This window comes from Chiloscyllium plagiosum, chromosome 2 (assembly GCF_004010195.1).
Source record: "Chiloscyllium plagiosum isolate BGI_BamShark_2017 chromosome 2, ASM401019v2, whole genome shotgun sequence".
In the NCBI taxonomy this organism is placed as follows: domain Eukaryota; kingdom Metazoa; phylum Chordata; class Chondrichthyes; order Orectolobiformes; family Hemiscylliidae; genus Chiloscyllium; species Chiloscyllium plagiosum.
This window is the reverse complement of record NC_057711.1, coordinates 73,054,977-73,080,006: the sequence shown is the minus strand read 5'-3', so window position 1 is coordinate 73,080,006 and position 25,030 is coordinate 73,054,977. Positions and strand designations below refer to the sequence as shown.

At 39.9% G+C, this 25,030-nt stretch overlaps 1 protein-coding gene across 1 annotated transcript in view; it reads left to right on the top strand.

Moving 5' to 3' along the window:
• Window positions 1-24,238, top strand: part of aldh7a1 (aldehyde dehydrogenase 7 family, member A1) — a 49,937-nt gene extending 25,699 nt beyond the window's left edge. The window contains exons 9-18 of the mRNA XM_043711952.1: window positions 1,823-1,920; window positions 2,066-2,107; window positions 8,840-8,934; window positions 9,093-9,177; window positions 12,908-13,014; window positions 13,414-13,530; window positions 13,863-13,960; window positions 14,559-14,632; window positions 16,751-16,826; window positions 23,909-24,238. Coding sequence (XP_043567887.1) covers window positions 1,823-1,920; window positions 2,066-2,107; window positions 8,840-8,934; window positions 9,093-9,177; window positions 12,908-13,014; window positions 13,414-13,530; window positions 13,863-13,960; window positions 14,559-14,632; window positions 16,751-16,826; window positions 23,909-23,963 — 847 coding nt within the window. The 3' untranslated portion in view covers window positions 23,964-24,238. The remainder of the gene's footprint in view (window positions 1-1,822; window positions 1,921-2,065; window positions 2,108-8,839; window positions 8,935-9,092; window positions 9,178-12,907; window positions 13,015-13,413; window positions 13,531-13,862; window positions 13,961-14,558; window positions 14,633-16,750; window positions 16,827-23,908) is intronic.
• Window positions 24,239-25,030: the final 792 nt, after the last annotated feature.

Here is a 25,030-nt window from a genome sequence, read left to right as displayed (position 1 = left end):
TAAATGCAGGCATAGCAGCTGAAGTGGAACGGCTTGTTTTGAAGTTCAGCTACTTCAGGAGCACAATGTTTGGCTAAATGAGTTCATGCAGAATCTCAGCAATGTTGTAATCATATTAAGTGCTCACACAAATACAAAAGAACTAATGGCTTACACTGGCTTCTATGTCTAATGTTCTTAGGGCCTACTGTAAAAGCAGTATACCTACATCCAACCAACTGCAATTGCTTCATCAGTGGCCTTCCCTCTATCATAAGGCCAGAAGTGGAGTAGATTTGCTGATGATTGTATAATGTTCAGCAGTACTTGTGACTCCTCGGATACTAAAGCAATCCAAATGCAGCAAAACCTGGACAATATCTAGGCTTGGGCTGACAAGTAACATTCCCACCAAGTTAGTGTCTGGCAATGACTGAAAGAGAATTAACTTCTGTTCAGTGGCATTTCCATCATTGAATCCCCCAGATCAACGTTCTGGGGGTTACCATTGACCAGAAACTGAACTCGACTAGCTATGCAAAAACTGTGGCTCAAACACAAGGCAAAGTCATAGTATTGTACAGTGAGTAACTGATTCGCCAAAATCTACTCATCTTCATTCAAAAATCAGGACTATGATGGCATACTCCCCACTTATCTGAATGTGTGCAGCTTTGACAACACTTGAAACGTGACGCCATCCAGGACAAAGCAGCCCACTTGATTGGCGCCACATTCTCAAACATACACTAACTACACACCAGTAGCAGTAGTGTATACCAACCACAAGATGCAGGGCAGAAATGCACCAACGCTGCTTAGACTGCATCTTCTAAGCCCATGATCATTACCATCTGGAATGTCAAGGGCAGCAGATACATGAGAACACCACCCCCAGCAAGCAACCCTTCAAACCAATCGCCACCCTGGTTTGGAAATGTGTTGCCGTTGGGCAAGATTCCCATCACCAGCATTAAACAATGGTCACTGTTCTTGATACTAACTTTTTATTCCAGATTTATTTAATTAACTGGCTTTAAATTTCACAGCCATCATGGTGGCATTTGCATGCATGTCTCCAGATTATTTCTCTAGATTACTAGTCCTATTTTTTTTAAGATACTATCTGATTGTATCTCTAGTTTGGTGCAACCATTGAATTTCAGCAGTGGGATTTATGAAGTTTTGAAATCTTGATGTCATTAAGTATTCGCAGCATCAAACTAAGAACCAATGGTGACAAGAAGAAGAAAACCTTTTTTCTGTGCAGCAAATAGTTAGGATCTGGATTGCACTGCTTTAAGGTGACAGGGAGGCAGGTTCAGTTGTGACTTTGGGAATTAAATAAACATATGCATTAAATAGATTTGCAGGGCTGTAAGAGAGTGGGACCAGCTGAATTGCCATTCATGTAAATATGTGACAAGCTGAATGCCCTCTTTCTGTGCCGTAAGAGTTCCATTATAATGTCTCCGTAAAATTGAGTGTACAAAAGAAACTCTATAGTAACCAATTCAGCATTAGAATTCATCCTAGGATTACAACACTAAACGTTTTGCATCTATTATTGCAATTCCATTTAGTAATGTGGAAAATTACAATGTAAAAATATTCCCCTCTGTTCTGCATTATTTATATCAACTAATTTCCAGATTATAACAAAACAGATTATTGCAGATGTCTGTGGGTATTTCAGTTAGTGTGATTTTTGAGGAGATGACTATCTCTTTCAGTTATTGATTGAAGTTGCTTGGAGACAGCTGGACAAACATTTCTGTGATTTTATACTTGAGTATCCCAGAAATTAATTGATATTCTAAAGCTGTTCCTGATTAATTTTCAGTGCTGCCATGAGCAAAGACGAACGAATAAATCTCCTGTCTTTTACTGGTAGCACAAATGTGGGCAAACAAGTATCATTAGTGGTTCAAGAGCGATTTGGTAAGTACTCATGTATAGATGCAAGTAATGAAACGTGTACGTTTACCCAACAAAATTGATAATATTAAGTAAAAATTGTGTGACTGTTTATGATACTTTTGTGAAAATTAACTATAATGTGTTTCTTTTCTGTCTCCACTTACAGGACGATTGCTTCTAGAGCTTGGTGGAAACAATGCTATCATTGGTAACGTGTGGATTTTGATCCAGTGTAATCTTTAGATATAAAGCTGTATTTTCAGATTGGCAAAGAATAGAAAATGCATAAGATCTAGAGTAGTCATTTAGTGTTGTTTCTTTTTTTCATTTGAAGTATAATTATGAACTTGACCGAAAGAAAACATAAGTGGCTCACTGCCGCCTCACAGCGCCAGGGACTCCAGTTTGATTCCATCCTCAGGCGACTGTGTCTGTGTGGAGTTTGCGTGTTCTCTCTGTGTCGAAATGGGTTTCCTCCAGGTGCTCTGGTTTCCTCCCACAGTGCAAAGATGTGCAGGTTAAGTGGATTGGCCATGCTAAATTGCTCGTTGTGTCCGGATGTTCAGACTTGGATCTGAATGGGATGCTGTTAGGTGGGTGGTGTGGACTCAATGGACCAGATGGCCAACTTCCATACTGTGGGGATTCTAAGATTCAGTGATTTTATAACTATAACCCACAAACTGGGACTGGAGTTTGACATACAATAGTGACATTTCATGAAATGATAGATTTATGCATCATGATGTTGTAAAACCCTTGAGGCACATTATTTTAATTCTGAATGTGTATAAATACTAGCACAGTTAAATCTTGAACAGAGGGTGTTATAACTGTCTGGACTGGATCATTACTAAAATGACATTTTTCTAAACAAAATGTACTGGATGCAATTGTAAAATGGTATCTGTCGTTATTGATGTTGCTACAGTGCCTGTGACATGTTTGGTATTCAAGCTCATTATAAGTGTATAGGGTAGAATTTAATGTTTTTGATCTGGGTCTCACTGGTTGGCAAGAGAACCGGCTGGCGCCCTATGTTGCTGACATTGAGGAAGGCCTGTTGTATCAAATGCCAATTGAGCAGTTATATACCCACCATTGGGATATAACCAGGATGAACAACTCTGGGGACAGACATCCCACCACCTCTAACTACTGGGAGAAGTGGCAGTTCACCCGCCAGAGACTCAGGATCAGAATGGAACCTGAGATCAACAATGAGTGAAGGCAGGGTTTGGTTGTGGGAGGAGAGGAGATTTGGAGGTAAGGGGGAGGGGAACTTTCAGTGAACTCTGTTCCTGATGGCAGGTTCCTGAATCAGGCACTGTGTGCCATTGACTCGGGGAAACTACTGACCCCACCATAGACTTTAATTGCCCACTTGAGGACCTAAATTAACATATCAGATGGGGAATGTTGTTGACCAGCCTTTCTGCCTCAGATTTAATTGGATGTTGGATCCTCAGACAACACTCTCCCACCCAGTTAAATAAGTACCCATCTTAAAAATTGCCAGTGGGACTCAAACACTACCCTCAATGGTTCCCTGAACAGACATTCAGTGCTGCTGTGGGCTTCCTGTTGAGGTTCACCTCCAGTAAATTACTTTATCTGATATTCTGTGGAGAGGCTCAATAGGTTGGGGCTGTTTTCCCTGGAGCGTCAGAGGCTGAGGGGTGACCTTATAGAGGTTTATAAAATTATGAGGGGCATGGATACGGTAAATAGACAAGGTCTTTTCCCTGGGGTCGGGGAGTCCAGAACTAGAGGGCATAGGTTTAGGATGGGAGGAGAAAGATATAAAAGAGACCTGAGGGGGCAACTTTTTCACACAGAGGGCGGTACGTGTATGGAATGAGCTGCCAGAGGAAATGGTGGAGGCTGGTACAATTGCAACTTTTAAAAGGCATCTGGATGGGTATATGAATAGGAAGGGTTTGGAGGGATATGGGCCAAGTGCTGGCAAATGGGTCGAGATTAGATTAGGATATCTGGTCGGCATGGATGGGTTGGACCGAAGGGCCCGTTTCCTTGTTGTACATTTCTATGACTCTATGACATGGCAGCAATATGTTTGAAGAATACTTCACCTCTGCCCATCAATCTTTGGCGGCCACTATTAAACTGTCTTGTGGATACTTATGAAATGGATTTCCATTGACGGCTTGAATCCAGGATAGCCAGTCCAGTTGAAAAAGTAAAGCAAACAAACAAAATCAGAAATTGCTCAAAAACTCAGCAGGTCAGACAGCAACTCTGGAGAGAAAGCAGAATTAATGTTTCAGTGATCCTTCTTTTGAACAAGTAAAACAAACGTTTTACCTCTAAATGTTGTTGCTGTTTAAAATAAGTCTAGGATTGTTGGCATCATGTGTCATCAAAATTAGTCCTGATAGATTAAGTAAATTAATCAAAATTGGTGTTTTGAGTTTCACAGTTTAAATCACCTCTTCACAATTGATGTTCCCACAAACAGAACAATTAAAATAAACAGGGAAAATGTTGGCGAATTTCAGCAGGGCTAGCAGCATCTGCAGGGAGAGAGAAGAGTTGACATTGAGTTCAGTGTGACTCTTCTTTGGAACAGGTTCTTTTGTGTTGTAACATAACCATCTAAGTAATGGCTTAGGTTCAACTTTGTTTTAGAATAAACAATGTGTTCGATTATAAATGAATCGAGTGGTTAGATTCATAGCGGAGCTGAAATGTGCAAGTGACAGGTGAGCAATACATTACTGACCCATGTTCAAAGCAGCTAATCTCTTCAGTTCCGTCTTCTTTGCATTTTCCTTCTCGCCTGCAATTTTTTTCTCTTCAGGTGCTGTTCAATTCTGTTTTGAAAATCACGATTGTCCATCATATTGTCAGGCAGTGCAAACACTTTTTTTTCTCATCTTGTCATTGGTTATTTTGCCATTCATTTGTTTCTATCTACCTCTGCCTAGGCCACAAATAATTTTGATCATATCAAGCACATCTCCTCTCTTTTCAACCATATGGAGAGAACGCCAACCGCTCCATACTACTCTCATGATCTCAATAGAGACCAATAACCTACAAAGAAAAGAATTCCAAAACAACTTGGGTGGAAGGAACCTATGGCCTAGGTTTCACTTTTACTGTGACTATCCAACCCAAAATCAGTTTAAAATTAAGGATGTGACAACAAACAAATGATTCTTTTCAAGGGAAAAGACTAAATTCATTCTCAGCAATTGGTACCTAAAAGGTAACACTCTCTAAATACTCACGTCCCTCCCCGCACAAATAGAACACCGTCTGCAGTTTTTGAAGTTATTTAATTTAGCCTCGAGTACAAAGTATCTCTCACTTTGCTAACTCTATCGCTTCAGCCTTTGGGTCAGTTTTGCCATCACATTTATCCTATGAGGTCAGCAAAATATGGTTCACATCAGTAAGGTGCACAGCTAGGAACTTTCTCTCACTCTGGCCATGCCAGTTTTTTTTTTATTGCTGTAGTTTTTAAATGGTGAACTAAAAGTACTTGGCACACTGTTCAGTTCTCTAACACAAACGCTCAGCTATTTAGTATGCCTGAGCTATTCATGTTGCTTTTTGGATTCTTTTCACTCACTCGTACATTGTTTCCCCAAGATATTCTGAAATTATGTTTTTCTTCTTGCTGCTAAACACAAAACTGCTTTTAATAAGAGAGTCTGACTTAGTTTGCTTTATGATAATTTTATATATTGATACTGAACACCAGCTGACACTGGAATGTTAAGACATACTCAACAGCTTTTGGAAATTTGGAGACTGCCTGACCCCTTGTTAACAAACCGGCTGATGCCTTGTCTACGAAGTGTAAATACTTTGCATCATCTTCCCAATAAAATTATCTGGGTTTCCTTTAATAACTAACTATCAAGCCACCCACCCTAAAATAAAATAAAGAACGGCAGATGCTGGAGGTCTGAAACAAAAACAGAAATTGCTGGCAAAAATGAGCAGGTCTGGCAGCATCTGTGAATGAAAAGCCAAGTTAAGATTTCAAGTCCATTGATTTTTCATTAGAAGTGGTAGCACCTAGGAAAATGTGGTATTTATGCTCAAGATGAGATGAGCGGGAGGGAGATGAGCGGATAGGTGGTGACGGAAACCTTTGTGGCGAAGAGAGAGACCGAGATATACAAATGGGGCAGGCAGGTGAGGGGATTATTTAAAGTAAGCCAGGACAGAAGAAAAGCTAAATGAGCAATAATGAGAGCAGGAGGAAATAGATTGTCTGTGCTTAAGCAATCCATGTCATGAAAAGACCATAGTGTGTGGTGGGTAAAAAAAACATGGAAGGAGGGAATCGGGTTCTAAAATTATTTAACTGTGTTTAGTCCCAGAGGCCATAGGGTCTCCAAGCAGAAATTGCGATTTTTTTTTTTCAAGCTTACACTGGGCTTGCTGGAACACCAAGTTCTGTGACAGACATGTTCACATGGGACCACAGTGTGTGTTCAAGTGGCAGGCAACTGAAAGTTTGGAGTCACTTTCATGATGTTCTGCCAATCAGTCACTCAGTCTGTACTTCATCTCCCTGTTGTTGAAGAGACTACATTGTGAACAGTGGATATGGTTGATTAGATTGAGTGAAGTGCAGCTAAAATTGTTGCTTCACCTGGAAGATGTATCAGGGGCCTTGGATATTGAGGAGGGAGAAGATTAAATAGGCAGGTGTTGCACCTTCTGCAATTGCAGGGGAAGGTGCCGTGGGTCATGATGTTGGGAATGGAGGAGAAATGGATCAGTGTGCCCCGGGGGGAATGGTACCTGCGGAAGGCCGACAAGGGAGGGGAGGGGAATATGTGCCCGGTTGTGGCATCTCACTGGAGGTGATGCAAGTAGTGGCTAAATAGGTTTTGCATTTTTCTGGAATGTACCTTCATATTTGCTCCTTGACATCTTACCTGATAGTGTCTTATAGAATACACCCAACAATATAATGCTTCTGTCTATTGTTGCTTAACTCTAATCAAATAGAATCTTCAGCCCCTATAGAACATCTCTATCTGGCATTTAAACAATACAGCCAAGCTGCTTCCCTTTATTGACTATCATTCCAAAATACCCCTTATCCATGAGGCTCCTTTTGGAATGCTGCATTCAATTCTCCCTGCTATAGGAAAGATGTTAAAGTTGAAAGGGTTCAAAAAAGATTTACAAGGATGTTTCTGCTGTTGGAGGGTTTGAGCTGTATGGGAAGACTGAATAGGCTGGGGCTGTTTTCCCTGGAGCATCAGAGGCTGAGGGGGTGACCTTATAGAAGTTTATAAGATCATGGGGGATGAATAGCTAATGTCTTTTTTCCCAGGGTAGGAGAGTCCAAAACTAGAGAGCATAAGTTGAGAGTGGAAAGATTTAAACTAACCTAAGGCATAACATTTTCATGCAGAGGGTAATGTGTGCATGGAATGAGCTGCAAGAGGAAGTGGTGGAGGCTGGTACAATTACAGCATTTTAAAAGGCATCTGGATGGTTATATGAATAGAAAGGGTTTAGAGGAATATGGGCCAAATGCTGACAAATGAGACTAGATTAATTTAGGATATCTGGTCAGCATGTACATGTTGACCAAGAGTTCTGTTTCTGTGTTGTACATTTCTATGACTCTCTTTAGTTTCAAGCCAATCATTTATCTGAATCTGGTCTCTCTTATCACCATGATATTATGTACCATCATCTTCCATATCTCTGCCAACAGCTCACCAACCTTCATTATCACAGTTTGTATGCTGCCATACATGAATTGTAAACCTAATTTTGACCTTATTGCATTCTCTCCTACTTGTCACTTTTTTTCCTCTTCGTCTCCCACGGCACAGTTTCACTTTAGGCACATTATTTTGCAAATGGAACTGTCCAGTATGGAACCATGCAAATAAGTCAGAGCCCTGATGTTGCTGAAATTACTCAAGTCCCTTGAAGAATTCACCTGCTAAAGTTATAGTGGGAGACTAGCAAAATCCTATGTGGAATTTCAGGACCAGTTTTGCTTTCTTGAAATGATTGATTAAAGGGGATTCAAATTCCAGCTAAAAAGAGTACAGGTGCCATCACCTGGTCAGAATAAAGTACTGCAGAATTGACATTACTGGGATTGAACGTTATATTTTTGCTTTTTTCTATGATAGCTAAAATTGAATTCCCATTTCAACTATGAGACAAATGAGACCTTCCTTGTTTTAAAATGATAGCTTTCCATTTTATCTGTTGAGAATACATCATGCTATTTATTATGTCCAAAGTAGTCCTTTTAATATTTTTTTTTTTCCCATGCTATGAAAGGAATACACATTTACAAAGCTTTTGGATATAGCACAAAGCTGTTACAATTTGAATAAATGATCACTTAAAGACTTTGGAATCTTTCTCAGTTGTGGAATCAGTGATATTTAACTTTTCCATCCTCTTAAATCTCTTTATGTGCAACCTGTATTGTTAAACTAAAGAGACTGGGTTAATTGGTTTTTGAAGAGCGGTCCACTTTATTACTTGATTAACAATTGAAGTTCAACCGTGATACTAACTATTTGTGGAACACTGAAAATTGATTGACTAATGATTATGAAATCACATCTGAGTAGGTAACCAAGTGTTTAAAAAAATAATTTTTTTCATGTACCTAATTTTAAAAAAGATTACCCTATAACATCAGTGTAATACCTTTGGAAGTGCTGAAATGAAAATGGCATTGAGTGAATAATAAATAGCCATGCTATCAGATTGTCATTTCCCATAAGAAGCTGTAATTTAATACATTTAATTAGATTTTTGCACAGACCAGCAAAAGGCTGGTAGTCTTCTGTAGTGTTGGCTGGAGACTAAACATCAGGTGAATAACTCTGTGGCTGCACATCAAACACAAGTTTGTTTTCTGACTGTGTCTCTTCATGGAATTTGACTGGTATTATCTTATCACTTATAGTGTTCGATGATGCTGATTTAAACATGGTAATTCCATCTGTTCTCTTTGCTGCGGTGGGGACTGCAGGGCAGAGGTGTACAACAACTAGGCGACTGGTGAGTTATACCTGAGACTGTCCAATGTTTTCTGAATAAATATTTGCAAAATGACCAATCATTTGTTTTACAAAGATCATTTGTTTAAAAATCATTCTATAAACCTGCAGAAATTTAAGAGAAATAGAAATATTAAGTATTGCCTATTCTTTTTTTAGTTCTTACATGAAAGTATTCATGATGGTGTGGTGGAAAGACTGGTCAAAGCTTACAAACAGGTCCGAATTGGAGATCCATTAGACTGTAAGTTTTTGCTCCTTTCTTGAAAACCCACTTACCCATTATTTGAAAACAAATATAAATTGTTATGGACCAGACCACACCCCATAAAAATATTTTAAGAAAGCAGCCTCGACCCTAACTTTTATTTTATCGGTGACCTGTGTGTTCCAGATGAGATGCGACTGGTCAGACTACTCGACAATAAGCAAAACACCATTTGCTTAATATGCAAACAAAAGTACGAGGAATAACTTAACTATTGGAAAATTTAACCGAATAATAGATACGGTACAGGTAGACAACCCTTTATTCGAAATCCTGAAATCTGAAAAGTTCCAAAATCTAAAGGTTTTGTTTCGTGAAGTTTTTATCTCATTAACAAGGTTGTTTGGTGTGCAAACAGTTAAGCCAACTCCCCACCCACTTGATGCATGTCACTCGGATGTAACGTGGGTGGGGGGGGGTGGGCATGGCCCAGCACTGGCAGGCCTCCATTCTGTCCCAAGGCCTGTTACTCAAACTGAGTCTGCTGTTAAGTAAGTTTTTTTTATATTTCAGCGTTGAACTGCCACTTATTCCGAAATTCAAAAAATTCCGAATTCCGAAAACAAGCGGGTCCTGAGCATTTTGGATAAAGGACTGTGTACCTTTACCTATTGCTAATTAACTGTTCCAATATAGTAATATCCCATAAGTATACCCCTTGGTAAAAAGGTAATTTCAGACATAAATTCTTACATGCTGTTTTCCAATCCAGGAGGAATTGACAATCAAGAGATATTTCAGGGAAAGTAGCAGCTAGGAATCATTTTACTGAAGCTTCCCACTCTTCTGGCACCTCCCCTAAACAACTTTGACTGCTACAGCTAAGAAAAACTAGAAAGTCTGGTCTGTGAGAGCTGGCCACTCCCCTTGCATTGTTGCAATTGCTTTTTTGAAAAAACTTAAAGGCTCCCTAAGTTAATTTACTTAAGCAGTTGTCACTAGCCAGTGGCATCCCTGCCTTTACAATCTCTCTTCAGGAAAAACCCAGGACAAAACAGCCTTTTCAAAGAGACCGCATCATCGTCATCAAATCATGTGGATTATTTAATATATTGCAATGAACTGTACCTCATTTGAACTGTTCAGGAACATCACTGAGCAGGTAATCTTGAGATAGTTTGACTAAGTGTTTGGTGCTTGTGAGGATAATTAAGAAATTCAGAACTGGATATAGAAACAAATTATATGCAAACATATAAATAAGGAGCAGGATTAGGCTGTTGAGCCCTTTATGCCTACTCTGCTATTCAATAAGATCATGCTGATCTGTTTACTGTATGTTCTGATATATTTCCAAAGCCCCACCTCCCAACTCTCCTTGCTTTCAAAATATATCAAGTGTATCTACCCTGCCTTGAGAAGACTCAACGACTCTGAATCCATGGCATTGTGAAGAAGACAGTTCCAAAGATACTCTGCTTTCTGAGACACACAATTTCTTTATCGTTGTCTTAAACGGATGGCCACTTATTCTTTAACAGTGATGGTTAATGTTGCATTCTTTCACAAGAGTGAAGATTGTTTGTTTCTATTTTGTCGAAAGCCCTCAGGACCTGACAATTTCAAATGCTCATCTTGCATAAGGCTTACATAGGAAGGGCTTATGCCCGAAACGTCGATTCTCCTGTTCCCTGGATGCTGCCTGACCTGCTGCGCTTTTCCAGCAACACATTTCCAGATAAGGCTTACATATCCAATCTTCTTCATAAGGAAACATGCACATTCCACATTAGTCTAGTAAATTTCTCTGAATCGCTTCCAATGCATTTGTATCCTTTTTAAAAACATGATGTCCAATATTGTGCACCGCATTCCAGATGCAGTCTCACCAGTGCTGTGTATGACTGAAGCATAAGCTCCCTACTTTTGTACTCCGTTCCCCTTATGGTAAACAATAATACTGTTTTAGCTTTCTTACTTGCTTATTGTACCTTACACAACTAATCTATTTATGTACTAGGACAGCCAGGTCTGTCTGCATCTCTGAGCTCTGAAATCTCTCACCATTTCACTAATCTACTTTTCTGGTTCTTACTGCCAAAATGGATGATTTTATATTTTCTCAACATCATCCTTCCATTGCTAGATCTTTGCTCACACATTTAATGTGTTTATATACTGACGTAGCCTCCTAATATCTTCTTTACGTTTATTTTCCAACTTATCTTTGTGTCATCAGAAAATTTAGTAACCAAGCCTTTGGTCCCTTCATCAAGTTGGTTATGTAAATTGTGTAACATGGAGGCTGCACACTGATCTCTGTGGCATTTCATTTGTTACATTTTGCTGGTAAGAAAAAAATGGCTACTCTCCACTTCCTGTTAGCTAGCAAATCCATCTTGCCAATATGCTATCCCTACACCATGAACCTCTGTTTTCCACACTGGGTTTTCATGTGGCTTCTTAGGAAATGCCTTCAGGAAATTTAAATACAGTTCAGGAATCAAAGTCTAGTTGGCCATTTAAAATTTAAAATGGAATGGAATAGGGCTGATTGTGTCAAGAAACTTAAAACCAGCATTAATGCTGAAACCAGCAGCACCATCAGTAGCAGCATTCAATAAAACAAAAAAAAAGATGCCTAGCTCAGACGAGGCTTCTGGGCATGTTTAACTTGTCCACTTTGTACATTTAGTAGTTAGGAGGTATGTCATTTCCTTTTGCTATCTGTCATCAAAGTGATGATTTTTGAATATTTTTTTAAAAATCTTCAGTTTTGTTCTATGATGCTGATTCCTGGTTGTGACTCTGCAGTAATGCTATAGTTAAGATTAGATTACATGGAAGGTGTAATTGTAATACTAGCTTTTTAATAGGTAATCCTGTGCTGTTTGATTCTCCCACAAGAGGTCATGTGCATCACCCAACTCCAGTCTGCAGTACCTCACTAGCCATATCTCTCTCCCTCCTTGGTCGTCCTCTTCATAGTCTGGGCTAGATACCCACTTCTTTTGGCTAACTACCAACTTCAAGTTGTTGCCTGTTCTCTTTCCCACCTCCTGGCACCAACTTGGAGAATCTAATGACAGAAGCTAGGGATTTTGAATTTCAGCAGGCCAGTTCTTTTGGTGATACTTATAATCTCACCCATTGCAATGTTTGTGGCAGTAAAGACAACCTGTGACAGCAATGCTGTACAAACTGGTCCCAGAAGTGGGCAACCCCCAAATAGTCGTGGCTGCAGTGAGACATGTTGACAGCTGAGATGTGAATACTTGAGAATGAAAGTAATGGCACCACAACATCAGCTAGCAGAACCACAGATGTAAACCACCCAGATAAACTTGAAAGCCATTTACTATTCAGTGTAATAAACTAAAAGGAATAATGGAAACCTGAAGAGATACTAATACATCAAGAGAGGAGGGCAGTGGTTAAAACGGGACCATATGCAATACTATCAGAGATTTCTCTATATTCTTTTCAAAAGACCTACTTTTCCTTTGAATTTTAAATATAAGAATTGTTGCTAACTTTTTTTTCACAATTCTCCCTTTGCATAGATATTGAAAATACTGGTTATGAATTTGAGCCCTGCTAGAAAAAAAGGCTTCTTGTCTGCAGCAAACATAGTTTGATTTCTGCTGATTTTTCAGATTGATTCTTGATGTTTGGAACAGAATTGTTTGAGGTGCCATATTTCAGATTTTCAACTGCTGTGTGTGCAACTACTGTAATTTAAAAAAAAAAATTTTTTTTCTTTCAGCTACTATTTTATATGGTCCCCTCCACACTAAGCAGGCAGTAGATATGTACAAGAATGCAGTGGAACAAGCCAAACAGCAAGGAGGCACTGTGGCTTGTGGTGGAAAGGTAAGTCCTTTGTCACAATGGCAGGATGATATAGGGGCGAAGAGAATACTGAATCAGAAGGATTCAGCTCTATAGGATTTTGCAGATTTAGGCTGCAGTGACACAATGAACAAGATGAGGATTGAAAATTTACTGCATTTATCTGTTAGTTAGAAAAGTGCTATCTTTAGTTTTTGTAGGCACTTCTCACTAAGCTGCTGCTTCTGGTCAGGACTTGTTTCACAGTTATTCAGTTGACTCTACTTGAACTAACAAACTTCTTCATGTGATGTCAATGAAGAATATCTACGCTTTTATTTAAGTTTAGAATTCTCCTTGTTTTCTTGGTGTAAACATATTTATTGGCCAAAGGAAAATGATGACAGTTTATTAATATTGATTGCTGCCGTCTTATGACAGGTGATTAATCGTCCAGGGAACTATGTGGAACCAACTATTGTGACTGGACTTCCCCACGATGCATCAATTGTTCACACTGAGACATTTGCTCCCATTCTGTATGTTCTTAAATTTAAGGTAAAGCTAGTTTATGTTTAAAATGGAATGTGATGGAACACTGGACAAATGAACCTTTTGCACAATCTCAATTTAGATTTGAATGGCTCTGTTTTGAAGTAAAGTACTGACTCTTTGCAATTGAAGAATTCTATTACAGTTGTTTGAGTTTTTATAATTGCACAAGAACTTGTGGAGCATTTTGGTTAATGTGCAATGGCTCACACAAAAGCCTTGCACACCATTCTGAATTGATTTGTAACACACAGCTGTTTGGTGTCAATATGTTGTTTTCTGTGTTATGAGCTTTTGCACACTGCTTTACGTCTCTGAACACTGAATTGTTTTTACAGTCTGAAGAAGAGGCATTTGCGTGGAACAATGAAGTTAAACAGGGGCTCTCCAGTAGCATCTTCACCAAGGATGTAGGCAGAATGTTCCGTTGGATGGGGTAAGAGTTTTTATTCATTTCTTGTGACAATGGTTTTAAAAAGTGGATGTGTGGGAGTCAGATGTATTGTACTAATACAGCTCTTTGTAAAATAAAATTTAAAAAATAAAATAAGCTGCCATTGGTTCGACACACAAGAACCAATGCAATGTTCTCACTCTCCTCCGCTCCTCACCCCATGTACAGGTTTTAACTATGCAATTTGGTTTTAAACACGAACATTCATTTTTATTTTGGAACAGTGACTTCTAAATTGTGGAAAAAAATGTAAATGATTGGAACTACAATAAGCCAGGTGTCATCTGACTTTATTTTAAAATTTTACTTACATTCGGCTCATCAACGTTTTCTTAAATTATGCTCAACGAGTAATTGTATATGTGCAATCTTCCAGATTTCGAATTGTTCATCTTTGCTTTATCACATTATATTTTCTATCATATGCAAAATGCAGCAGGTTAGAGTTGGAAATGGTTTTACTAATGCACGATGCAAAATAGTGGATTTGAAAAAAAAAATGTTCAGATGTAACATTCAGTGTATCATCTATTTCTTGAGACTCAGTCCTACTAAATTACAAACTTTTATTTCTGTTCAGACCCAAAGGTTCCGACTGCGGAATTGTAAATGTTAACATTCCAACCAGTGGAGCTGAAATTGGAGGAGCTTTCGGTAATAATTTTGTATAGTTTACCTGACTTTTTTGAATGGCACATGATTTCATAGGGATTTAAAGTAAGAGTAGTTTTGAAATTATATTTGTCGTATCACAAAGAAGTCTTAAAATATATTTGAAATATGTTGCATGATTAATAACCTGTAGATCAAGTACACATTTAGTTTATTTCCACTTAAGTGATGATATATATGCAGCTGCAGTAAATCTTAATAAATTGTATAGTTCATGTTGTAAAGGACAATGAATGCCCAGAATAGATCCTCTGCTGTATTCAGTGTTGAAACTTTATTGCTATCTGCAGACCTCACTTTCTCCTCTGCTGTATTCAACCAACCTCAAGCAATTTTGATACCCTCTGTGCTACAAAATATTCAATTCTTTGATGCTATCCTTCTCTAGGTATTTTGTGCACCCTATTGTTCCTCTATAATATTCTCTTTTGGAACCCACACCCCTGCTGAATTGTTTAAAAGTCTTCCTGTGGCATTTGCAAAACACCCTGCAAGGAACTCTGTCCCCGCTCTGTTGGGGTGCAGCGCCTCCATCTTATACAGGTGCCTTCTTTCCCAGAACAAGTGCCAGTGCCTCAGGGATCTGAAGCCCTCCCTCCTGTACCATGTTTGCAGCTAGTGTTCAACTCTGTATTAACTTCTGTTTCTCTTCATACTTGTATGTGGGACTGGCAGTAACCTGGAGATTACTACATAAGAGGTCTTGCTTGCTAACTTTCTGCAGGGTCACATTTTACTTCCCACCCAGATTATTAGTTCTAATATGCAAAATAAAAGCTGTTCTCCCTCCCTCAAAAGATGTCGCATTGTGACATCCTTAACGTAGCACCGAGAAGGCAATGCACCAGCCTGAAAAACATCTACGGCCACAAAAACACTTGTCTGTCCCCTATAAAGCTGGAATCTATTGCCGAATCTAGTTTCCCAAACTTGTTTAAGATGCTCCCAGTACTGATTTCTATTAAAGGAAATGAAAGTTTTCCTCATTAATACGATGCAGTGTCAAAGTACTTTAAATATGGCTATTCAAGTTTAAGAGCTGTGACAATCTTTCCACCATTTGAGAAATGGCTTCCAAAACATTTTTGAAACTCTTGTTCTTTATTCCTGGCATAAATCTTGATGTTTGCCAGGACCTCCTGCAAACCTCTCATTTGCTCCATCAGCAGTACCGTGATTTGCAGCATCCTCACCTCTTTAAGGATGCTCCTTTGGAATTTTTGACCCTGATATTTACTGGGCAGGGGTTTGGAGCAGGAGAGAGGAGTTATGGCCACTAATGCTCTGGAGCTTTAACTCTGCAGCAGTGTTGTCTTTTTTGAGCAGGATCCCTACCCTGAAACTAGCTTGATTGACTCATGGGTTTTAGGTTTTTGTTGGGTGGCAAAAATCGTCAGACAAGGTCACAGTCTTGGTTATGATTTCTGATTATTAGGTTTGATATTCTGAGGAATTGGGTTGGGGTGCCAAAATGTGGTTGGAATGTGCGGTGATGATCAGTGGAGGATGAAGGCTGGGTGGGTTGCAGCGAGATTGGATGAGGATATTGGTTTTGGGTTGATAATGGAAGGGTGAGGGGTGTCAATAGATTGTAGAGATAGGTGGTTATGTATAGGTTTGCAAGTGGGGCCATGAAAAAGCACTGCTACTCAGAGCACAGAAGCTGTGCTATAAATACACTTCCCTCATGTATTCAGCCTTTCACCTTCCCTTCTACTTGTACTGTTTCCGGAGCTCTGTGAAAACGTACCAAGGTGAATTGAGAACAGAAATAATAAGCCTCTTTGCAAAGGTTTCAATGACATAGTCCTTGCTCCCTGCTCCTAAGGAAGAGTTATTTGCCTTCCCCTTGTGCTGCCTCCAGTGAGTTCTGTTTCAGCATTTTAACATTTTAGCTTGCCATCTGAATCCAAACGCATTTTTGTATATCTGAGGGCAAGAAGTGGGTTACAATTAAACCCCTCACCCCTTGTCACTCAATGATACCGTTGATCCCTGCAAAAGATAATGATACAAGGCACTACTGCTTCTAAAAACAGATATGCTTTTGATTTACAAAGTTAAGGAAATTGAAATAGTTTTTTTTTCTGATGTTTTTAGGTGGAGAAAAACATACTGGTGGTGGTAGAGAGTCTGGCAGTGATGCTTGGAAACACTATATGAGGAGGTCTACCTGGTATGTAAATGTGTTGTTCATCTTCATTACTTGAATATCATCAGGTAACAAAACAGATTTTAAAAAAAACACACTGAAGAACTTTAAACTTCATATTTTAGGCTTATCTGTACATTGGTTGACATTCTTGAAACTAGAAATCTGAGCTTTATTCTCTAAAACAGGAACTTCAGAAAAAGGCAGTAGATATACCAAGTCACATTCCCTTTGGTGTAAATGTTTCTTTACGTTCCCTTTTTTTAAAGCCATGCTTTGAAGTAAAATGTATTGTTGAATTTTCAGATGTCACACTTGGATGTGGCACATGTTCAAGTGCTGTATGTATACAGAGATAAGTCGACAGAGATATTTCATGCATTGTTTGCTTAGTGAATATATACAAAGTATTTGCCCAATTTTTGATTTGTAAAGCAGCAAATCCTAATGAACTAATTGGCAAAATGCCAATTAAACACCAGAAAGGAGACTGAATATGCTGACATTGGGGAAAAAATACATTTGATTTTAAACCACAACTTCACAAACCAACTAAGAACTTCAAAAATTTTACATTTTTTGACAATCCTTTTCCTTCATCTTGTTGCTGTAAACTCAATGAGCAGGATTTAGATCCAAAGTGTCAAAATGTAAATTTTCAAATGATAGTTTCATTGCTGCATAATTTTAAAGGAAATGTTTTGAACACTTTAGCTTAACTGGAAATTTTACAGGAACTCTGCCTGTCCTCCTCATGTCATTGTTAAAGACGGTGGCAGCAGTCCATTTATTTAACAGTAGTTTGTCCTTTCCCCACTTGCTCCCCAGATACTTGCCATGCTGCTGCTCCACCCATTTGAAGCCTGAAGCCTAGCAGTCCTGTCCTGACCTGTTGGGTTTGCCTGTGGGTTACACAGATCTGCATGGAAAGTACAACACACAAACATGCCATTCAACCCAACAAGCATTTGCTGTTTTAGGAGCCAGTGGCTTTTTAAAAGATTAATGATGACATTAATGGATAACTCGAAGTGAAGCTAAATACAGCACAGCAATAAGAATTTTTGTTACTTACACACGGGTAGAATTGATCCACAAGGGATTGGATCTGTGTAGGAAGTACTAAAGCTGAGAAAATCATCCTAAGGAGATTGGTTCTCTACTCACTTTGCCAATTTTTTCCATGTGTGGGATACGTGAAATAACTCCACTAGAGGCCAGTAACCCGTCACCAAGTCACCCTTTATTTACTTATGGAGAGTCCTTGATATTTATCCAGATCCCTCAGAGCCAGTTGTCAGAGTGAACAGAATTGCTGACTTAAATCTGTTGGCAAGGGCTCTCTGATTATGGCTGTTAATCTGGTCCAATCAGGGAACTCTTATTCTGTGAGGGCAACCTGGCTGACCTCGTTACAACCACTACAGTGTGGAGATTGTCAATCATTCTGGCAGTTAGCATAGACCGTTCCTCTACCCATTCCTGCATCACTCGCCGTTCCTCTACCCATTCCTGTACCAAAACCAATAGGCCAAACAAGCCACTTAAAAAATAACAGAAAAAAACATTCCTAAGTTAAGATCAACACTGAATTTCACCAGCATATCTGCCAGACACTGCTCTACCTTCTTGACTGGTTAGGTCTCCACCATGATGTTCTTGCCTTAATCTGTTCAAAAGCATCTAAGCTATTTATATTCACCACTTGTTGTAGTGAGTTTCACATTCTAACCGCTCAGTCCAATAATGTCTTCTTACTTCACTACTGGATTTGTTCTTAGTAACTAGCCTTTATTCACAGCCCCTAGTTTTGCATTCTCCTAATTATTCCTCATCTAATCTATTCAGCACAGATAGGTTTGAATCTTACCATGGCAGACGGGTGAAATTTGAATTCAACTGGAATAAAAAGCTAGCATGATGATGACCATGTAACCATTTACATTGTCCAAAAACCATCTTGTTCACTAGTATTCTTTAGAGTAGCAAATATTACCCGGTCTGGTCTACATGAGACTCCAGAACTATAGAACTGTGATTGACCCTTCATTACTCTGTGATCACTCTACTGCCTGTATGGATTCCTGGACAGGTGTGTACAGCTTTGGAGGAGGTGGCTCCTGGCTTGGAGGTTTAGCCGGAAAGCCTCTCCAAAGGTAACTGGGCAACTTTTAGTTTGATCTACGTTGGAAATAGGGATTATGACCCAGATTGGAAGATTTGGACATAGTATCACAAGCCAGGACCCAGAATATTGAATCTCCAAACATTGAGTATTTCTGCCACATCTTGCTCAGCATTGCCTTCTCCATTTGCTTCATACTATCGTTTTTGCCGCAGCCTGCTGGCCCTATGCTATGGCCTAGTTACTTTCTCCTATTGCAGGATATTTAATGACATCTCTCCACTTCTGTATCTTCTTGATGGACTTCATTCTAGTGTCTTTAAAAATGTAGCTGGATAGTTGATTTGTTGGTTCTAATTTTTGAAAACTCCCTAGATTTTGGCAAGGTTCGATTAAATTGGAAGATGTTTTATTCAAAAATGGAGAGCCAGAATCTAAGGCAGTTCCCCTAACGTCTGTCATAAGAAAAATATTTGAATGTCTTATTAAAGACATTATAGCAGGGCATTTAGTACAATTTAAGGTCGTCAGTCAGAGCCAACATGGATTTGTGAAACAGAAGTTATGTTTAACCAAAATATTGGAGTTCTTTGAGGATGTGGCATGCCTGTGTATAAAGGGGATCTGATTGATGTGGTGTACTTAAATCTCACAAAAGACATTTCATAAGGTGCCATATGAAAGGCTATTTTGGAAAAAGGAGCTCATGGTATAGGGGTAACATACTGGCATAGATGGAAGTTGGGCTTGCCAACAACATATGCAGAGGATGCATTAATAAATCTGTTTGTGGATGGCAAGATATAACGAGCAGTGTGCCACAGGAATCATTGCTGCGGCCTCAATTTATATCAACAGCTTGGAGAAAGGGATTGGCAATATGGTTGCTAAAGTTGCTATTAATGTAAGATAGAAGAGTAAATTGTGAAAAGGACATGAGGGAACTGGACAAGAGACATCGACTGAAAGAATGCAAAAGAACCATGTTACCTGAATGGTAAAAAATTAAATAACTCTGAAATGCAGAGGGATCTAGGTGTTCTTGTACTCCTATTTTGAAAGTTAGTATGCAAGTTAGCAAGTAATCAGGAATGTTAATAGATTGGTTTTGTTTACTATGAGGGGAATGTGAAAGTAGGTTGGTCATGTTTGGTTGTACAGGACGCTGGTGAGACCATACCTGCCATGCTGCATACAGAAATAGTCACTTTATTTACGAAAGGATGTACATTTTGTTGGAGGCAGTTGAGAGAAGATTTACTTGACTGATACCTGGAATGAGTGTGTTGTCTTGTGAGGTGGTGTTGGCTCATCTCCCACTACCAACTGCAAATCGATCTGACAGACTGTAATCTTTATCTACTAATTAATCTAACAGTCTTTGGCATGGCTGAGTATATTACCTATTCTCTTTTTAATCTTTCCTAATGAGATCACACCCATCTGGTTTCCCTTATTAGGAGAAAGTGAGGACTGCAGATGCTGGAGATCAGTCAGGCAGCATTCGAGGAGCAGGAGAATCGATGTTTCGGGCATAAGTCCTTCACTAGTAATGAGGCTTGTGACCTAAGGGGGCTGAGAGATAAATGGGAAGGGGGGTGGGGCTGGGGGAATGTAGCTGGAAATGAGATAGGTAGATGAAGGTGGGGCTGAAGGTGATAGGTCGGAGAGCAGGGTGGAGCGGATTGGTGAGAAGGAAGATGGGTAGGTAGGACAGGTCAAGAGGGCGGTGCCAAGTTGGAAGGCTGGATCTGGAATTAGGTGGGGGAGGGGAAATGAGGAAACTGGTGAAATCCACATTGATCCTGTGTGGTTGGAGGGTCCCAAGGCAGAAGATGAGGCATTCTTCCTCCAGGCGGCGGGTGGTTAGGGTTTGGCGGTGGAGGAGACCCAGGACTTGCATGTCCTTGGTGGAGTGGGAGGTGGAGTTAGTGTTCGTCCATGGGGGTGTGGGGTTGTTTAGTGGATATGTCCCCGAGGTGTTCTCTGAAATGTTTTGCAAGTTGGCGTCCCAGATGACCTCCTTCAAAGACTGCAATTTCCCTCCCACGTGGTCAACAATGCTCTCCAGCACGTCTCCTCCGCTTCCCGCATCTCCACCCTTGAATCCCACCCCTCCAATTGCAACAAGGATAGAACTCCCTGGTTCATACTGTCCACCCCACCAACCTCCAGATGCACCACATCATCCACCACCATTTCCACCACCTATAAACATACCCCACCACCAGGGATATATTTCCCTCCCTACCCATATCTGCCTTCCAGAGAAACCATTCCCTCTGCAACTCCCTTGTAAGGTCCACGCCTACCCTCCCATCCCAGCACGTTCCCCTGCCACCACAAGAAGTACAAAAACTGCACCCACACCTCCCCCCTTACTTCCATCCAAAGGATCCTTCCACATCTGACCGAGATTTACCTGTACTTCCACACACCTCATCTACTGTGTCTGTTGCTCCCAATGTGGTCTCATCTATGTTGGGGAGACAGGATGCCTAATTGCAGAACATTTCAAAAAACATCGCTGGGAGACACGCACGAAACAACCCCACTGTCCCATGGCTGAATGCTTTAACCCCCTCTCCCACTCCGTCAAGAACATGCAAGTCCTGGGCCGCCTCCACAGTCCAACACTAAGCACCCATTGCCTGGAGGAAGCACACTTGATCTTCCACCTTGGGACCCTCCAACCGCACGCGATAAATGTGGATTTCACCAGTTTCCTTATCAGCCTAATCCTAGATCCAGCCTTCCACTTGGCACCCGGCTCTTGCCCTGTCCTACCTGCCCATCTTCCTTCCCACCTATCTGTTCCACCCTCCTCTCTAACCTATCACTATCACCCCCACCTTCATCTACCTATCGCATTCCCAGCTATCTTCCGCCCAGCCCCACCCCCTTCCATTTATCTCTCAGTCCCCTTAGGCCACAAGCCTCATTCCAGATGAAGAGTTTATGCCCGAAATGTCGATTCGCCTGCTCATCGGATGCTGCCTGACTGGCTGCGCTTTTTCAGCACCACACACTTCAACTCTTCCCTCATATTAGTCAATCCGTTAGTCCTGTCCATTTCCCACAATGTTATTAGAACATATTTGGGATTTATCCTTTGTCCTCATCATCTTCATGCATATGTTGCCCTTAGTGTTATCTTTGGAAGACATATTTTAAGCTGTTAAGACTCAGTTTTAACTCTTAACCCATGTCACTATGCACTGCCTTTCCAACATTCAGATTTTGAGTCACAATTTGCTCCATTTAATTATTCGAAATGTCATTGTCTTCATCTCCTCCTGCCAACTTTCTTGTTCTAATTAATCCTGAGTTGAGCGTCACTCCATATATTTTCATTACAAAGACCACTATTGCTGCTGGTAGCTTCCACACCTTCCAATCCCCATTATTCCAATGCTATTCTTGCTGCTCTTTTTAACCTTCAGAATTTCTCATTCTCAACTTATCCAAAAATGCAATGGTCTGAATCTCACCCCGTACAAATCTGTTATGTCTGAACTTGTTGACCTATCCTGGGAAAGAGCAGCATTTTAAGATTCTCATCTTGTTTAAATTGCTCACTTGCACCTCCCTAACTCTGTGATGTTCTCTAGGCTTAATATTAAATGCCTACCACTGATCTCTCTTCCTAGATTTCTGTGTAATTTCATTTATTCCTCACTGTTGGCAGTCACCAAGATTTCATTCTCTGAAATTTGATTCTTTATTTTTATTTCTTATTCATTTACATGATAAGCGTGTCTCTAGCTGGGCCAGCATTTATTGCCCACCCCTAATTGCTGAGAGGGTAGTTGAGAGTCAGCCACATTGCTGTGGGTCTGGAATCACATTAGGCCAGACCAGGTAAGAGTGGTAGTTTCCTTCCGTAAAGGACATCCATGAACTAGATGAGTTTTTCTGGGCAATCCCCAATAAATTGATGGTCATTATTAGACTCTTAATTCCAGATTTTTATTGAATTCAAATTCCACCAACTGCAATGGATAGATTCAAATTCAGGTCCCCTGGATGTCTGAACTAACAGTCCAGCAATAATATCCTCCCCTTGATGTTTCTCTTGATGAAATGCTTCACTTTTCCATTTTTCTCTCCTTTTAAGACCTTTTATAACCCAGAATTTTCATCAGGCTGTGGGCCTCTCCTGTTTATGACTCTGACTCTGATTGCCTGTGTCCATATTTGTCATGATGCTTACGTGAAGTGCTTTGGGTGGTTTTTCTACATTAAAGCCCCTACATCAACACAAGTTGTTATTCTGAATGTGGAGATGCAAACTTGACCTATAGGTGTCAGTAAAACAATTGTGAAACTTTGGATTTTCTAGGAGCTGGGTGGAATTTCTGGGATCAGGATTTTAAGATGAGATTTCATCGCTGTACAAAATAACTTGTTCCAGGATAGTGTATGTAGTAGTTAAAAGCTTGATGTTAGTGAACAAGAAACCTGTCTTAACGTCCTGTGGAATTTTTTTTAAGTGCATTCAGTCAATTGTTTTTAAGCTACAGAACCTATTTCTATTTCACTTTAAGGTGTAGAATTTCATATTAAAATTAGTTTTTTTTAATCTTTCAAGATCAGCAAAGATGCTAATTAATACTCGAGCCTTCCCAACACTTTGTGCATTTTACTGACTTAATCTTACATCTCCCATTTTAATCTATTCTCAAAATATCCTTGCTTTTGTATGTGTTATTGTAGTTACTGTCACAATAAAGCAAAATATAAGAACCCCCCCCCCCCCATTTTTAGGAGATGCTGTAAACTTCAAAGCCTCATCCAAAATTAACAAAGCTCCTTCAAAATTTTTTTTAATGTTTTTTTTCCCCCTGTCTATGTCCAGAGTTAACCAATGATAGCCCCATTATGTTAGTTTGAGGGTCCTGCAGATTTTTCTGAAAAATTCCTTACCTCAGATATTATTGCTTCATTGATTACAAGTAACCCTTTCTTTGTCTCCCCTTAGCACCATCAACTATAGCAAGGAACTTCCTCTAGCTCAAGGAATCAAGTTTGAGTAATGAGAGCCACTGACACTTTTGCAGCACTCAAGCGTTCCACCGAGGAACAAGAAAATTAGGCTATTTTGCAGCAGAGGAATAAGATCATGTGAATGATGTGGAATAACTATACCTATGATTTATCAGAAATGGGCTTTTATAAACTCTTTCATTTTTCAGGTGTGTGAAATTCTACGAATCACTTTTTTTTTGTTTCTGCTGATTCGAAAGCTCATGTATTTCTTTCCTGACAATAGTACCTAAGATGGAAATAAAACCTGGTGTTTTTGAAATTATTAATTTGAGGTCTTGCTTTGTTGAACAGATTTTTAAAAAATTTTGTCTTAAAAATGTAATTCTTTCCTTTTGAGTTCTTGATGGCAAAAATTATTAAAGTAGCTTCTTCAGGGGATGACATAGTACCCTAGGGCTTATCCACATTTTGCACTGCGTAATATCGTTGTTGATAATCACTCGCTAACGAGTGTGAGTGTCCATGTAGGAAATTCCGTGTCACTGGTCCTGGTGCGGCTGATAAGCCCAATCCTAGAACCACTTCTCCAACCACACATTTAGTGGGTGGAAGTGAAGGTGATACTTGACATTATAAATTGTTGGCATTCCTTTCTCTGATTCCTTTTTCATACTTTTTAACCAATTGGTCTTGAAGAAATGTGCCCGTTCCTCCAGGAGTTTCCTCCAAGCCTGGCAAAACAACAACACTAGCGAGGCAAAGAGGAGAACTCATCAAGCAGTAAAGGTGCAGTTACAATGGAGAATGAGGTAAATCAAGAACCATTGGTGCACTGAGAAAGCTTAAGGATCTGTAACTCCTTGCTGACTAACATGACGCTGGGATTTCTTCAATGCCATCAAGGCATTATAAGGACCCAACACCCTTGGCCCGAAACTGGTGCAGAGTAAGGATGGCAACTTTTAAGAGCCAGAGAAGACACCAGCTTCTGATGGAGAGAACACCTGAAAGAACTATTAAACTGTGATGCAATTATGGATGAGGATGTGTTTGTGGATATCCCCCCAACTCCCCATCAAGGCTGAGCTTGGACTACTACTAAGGACTCCCACCT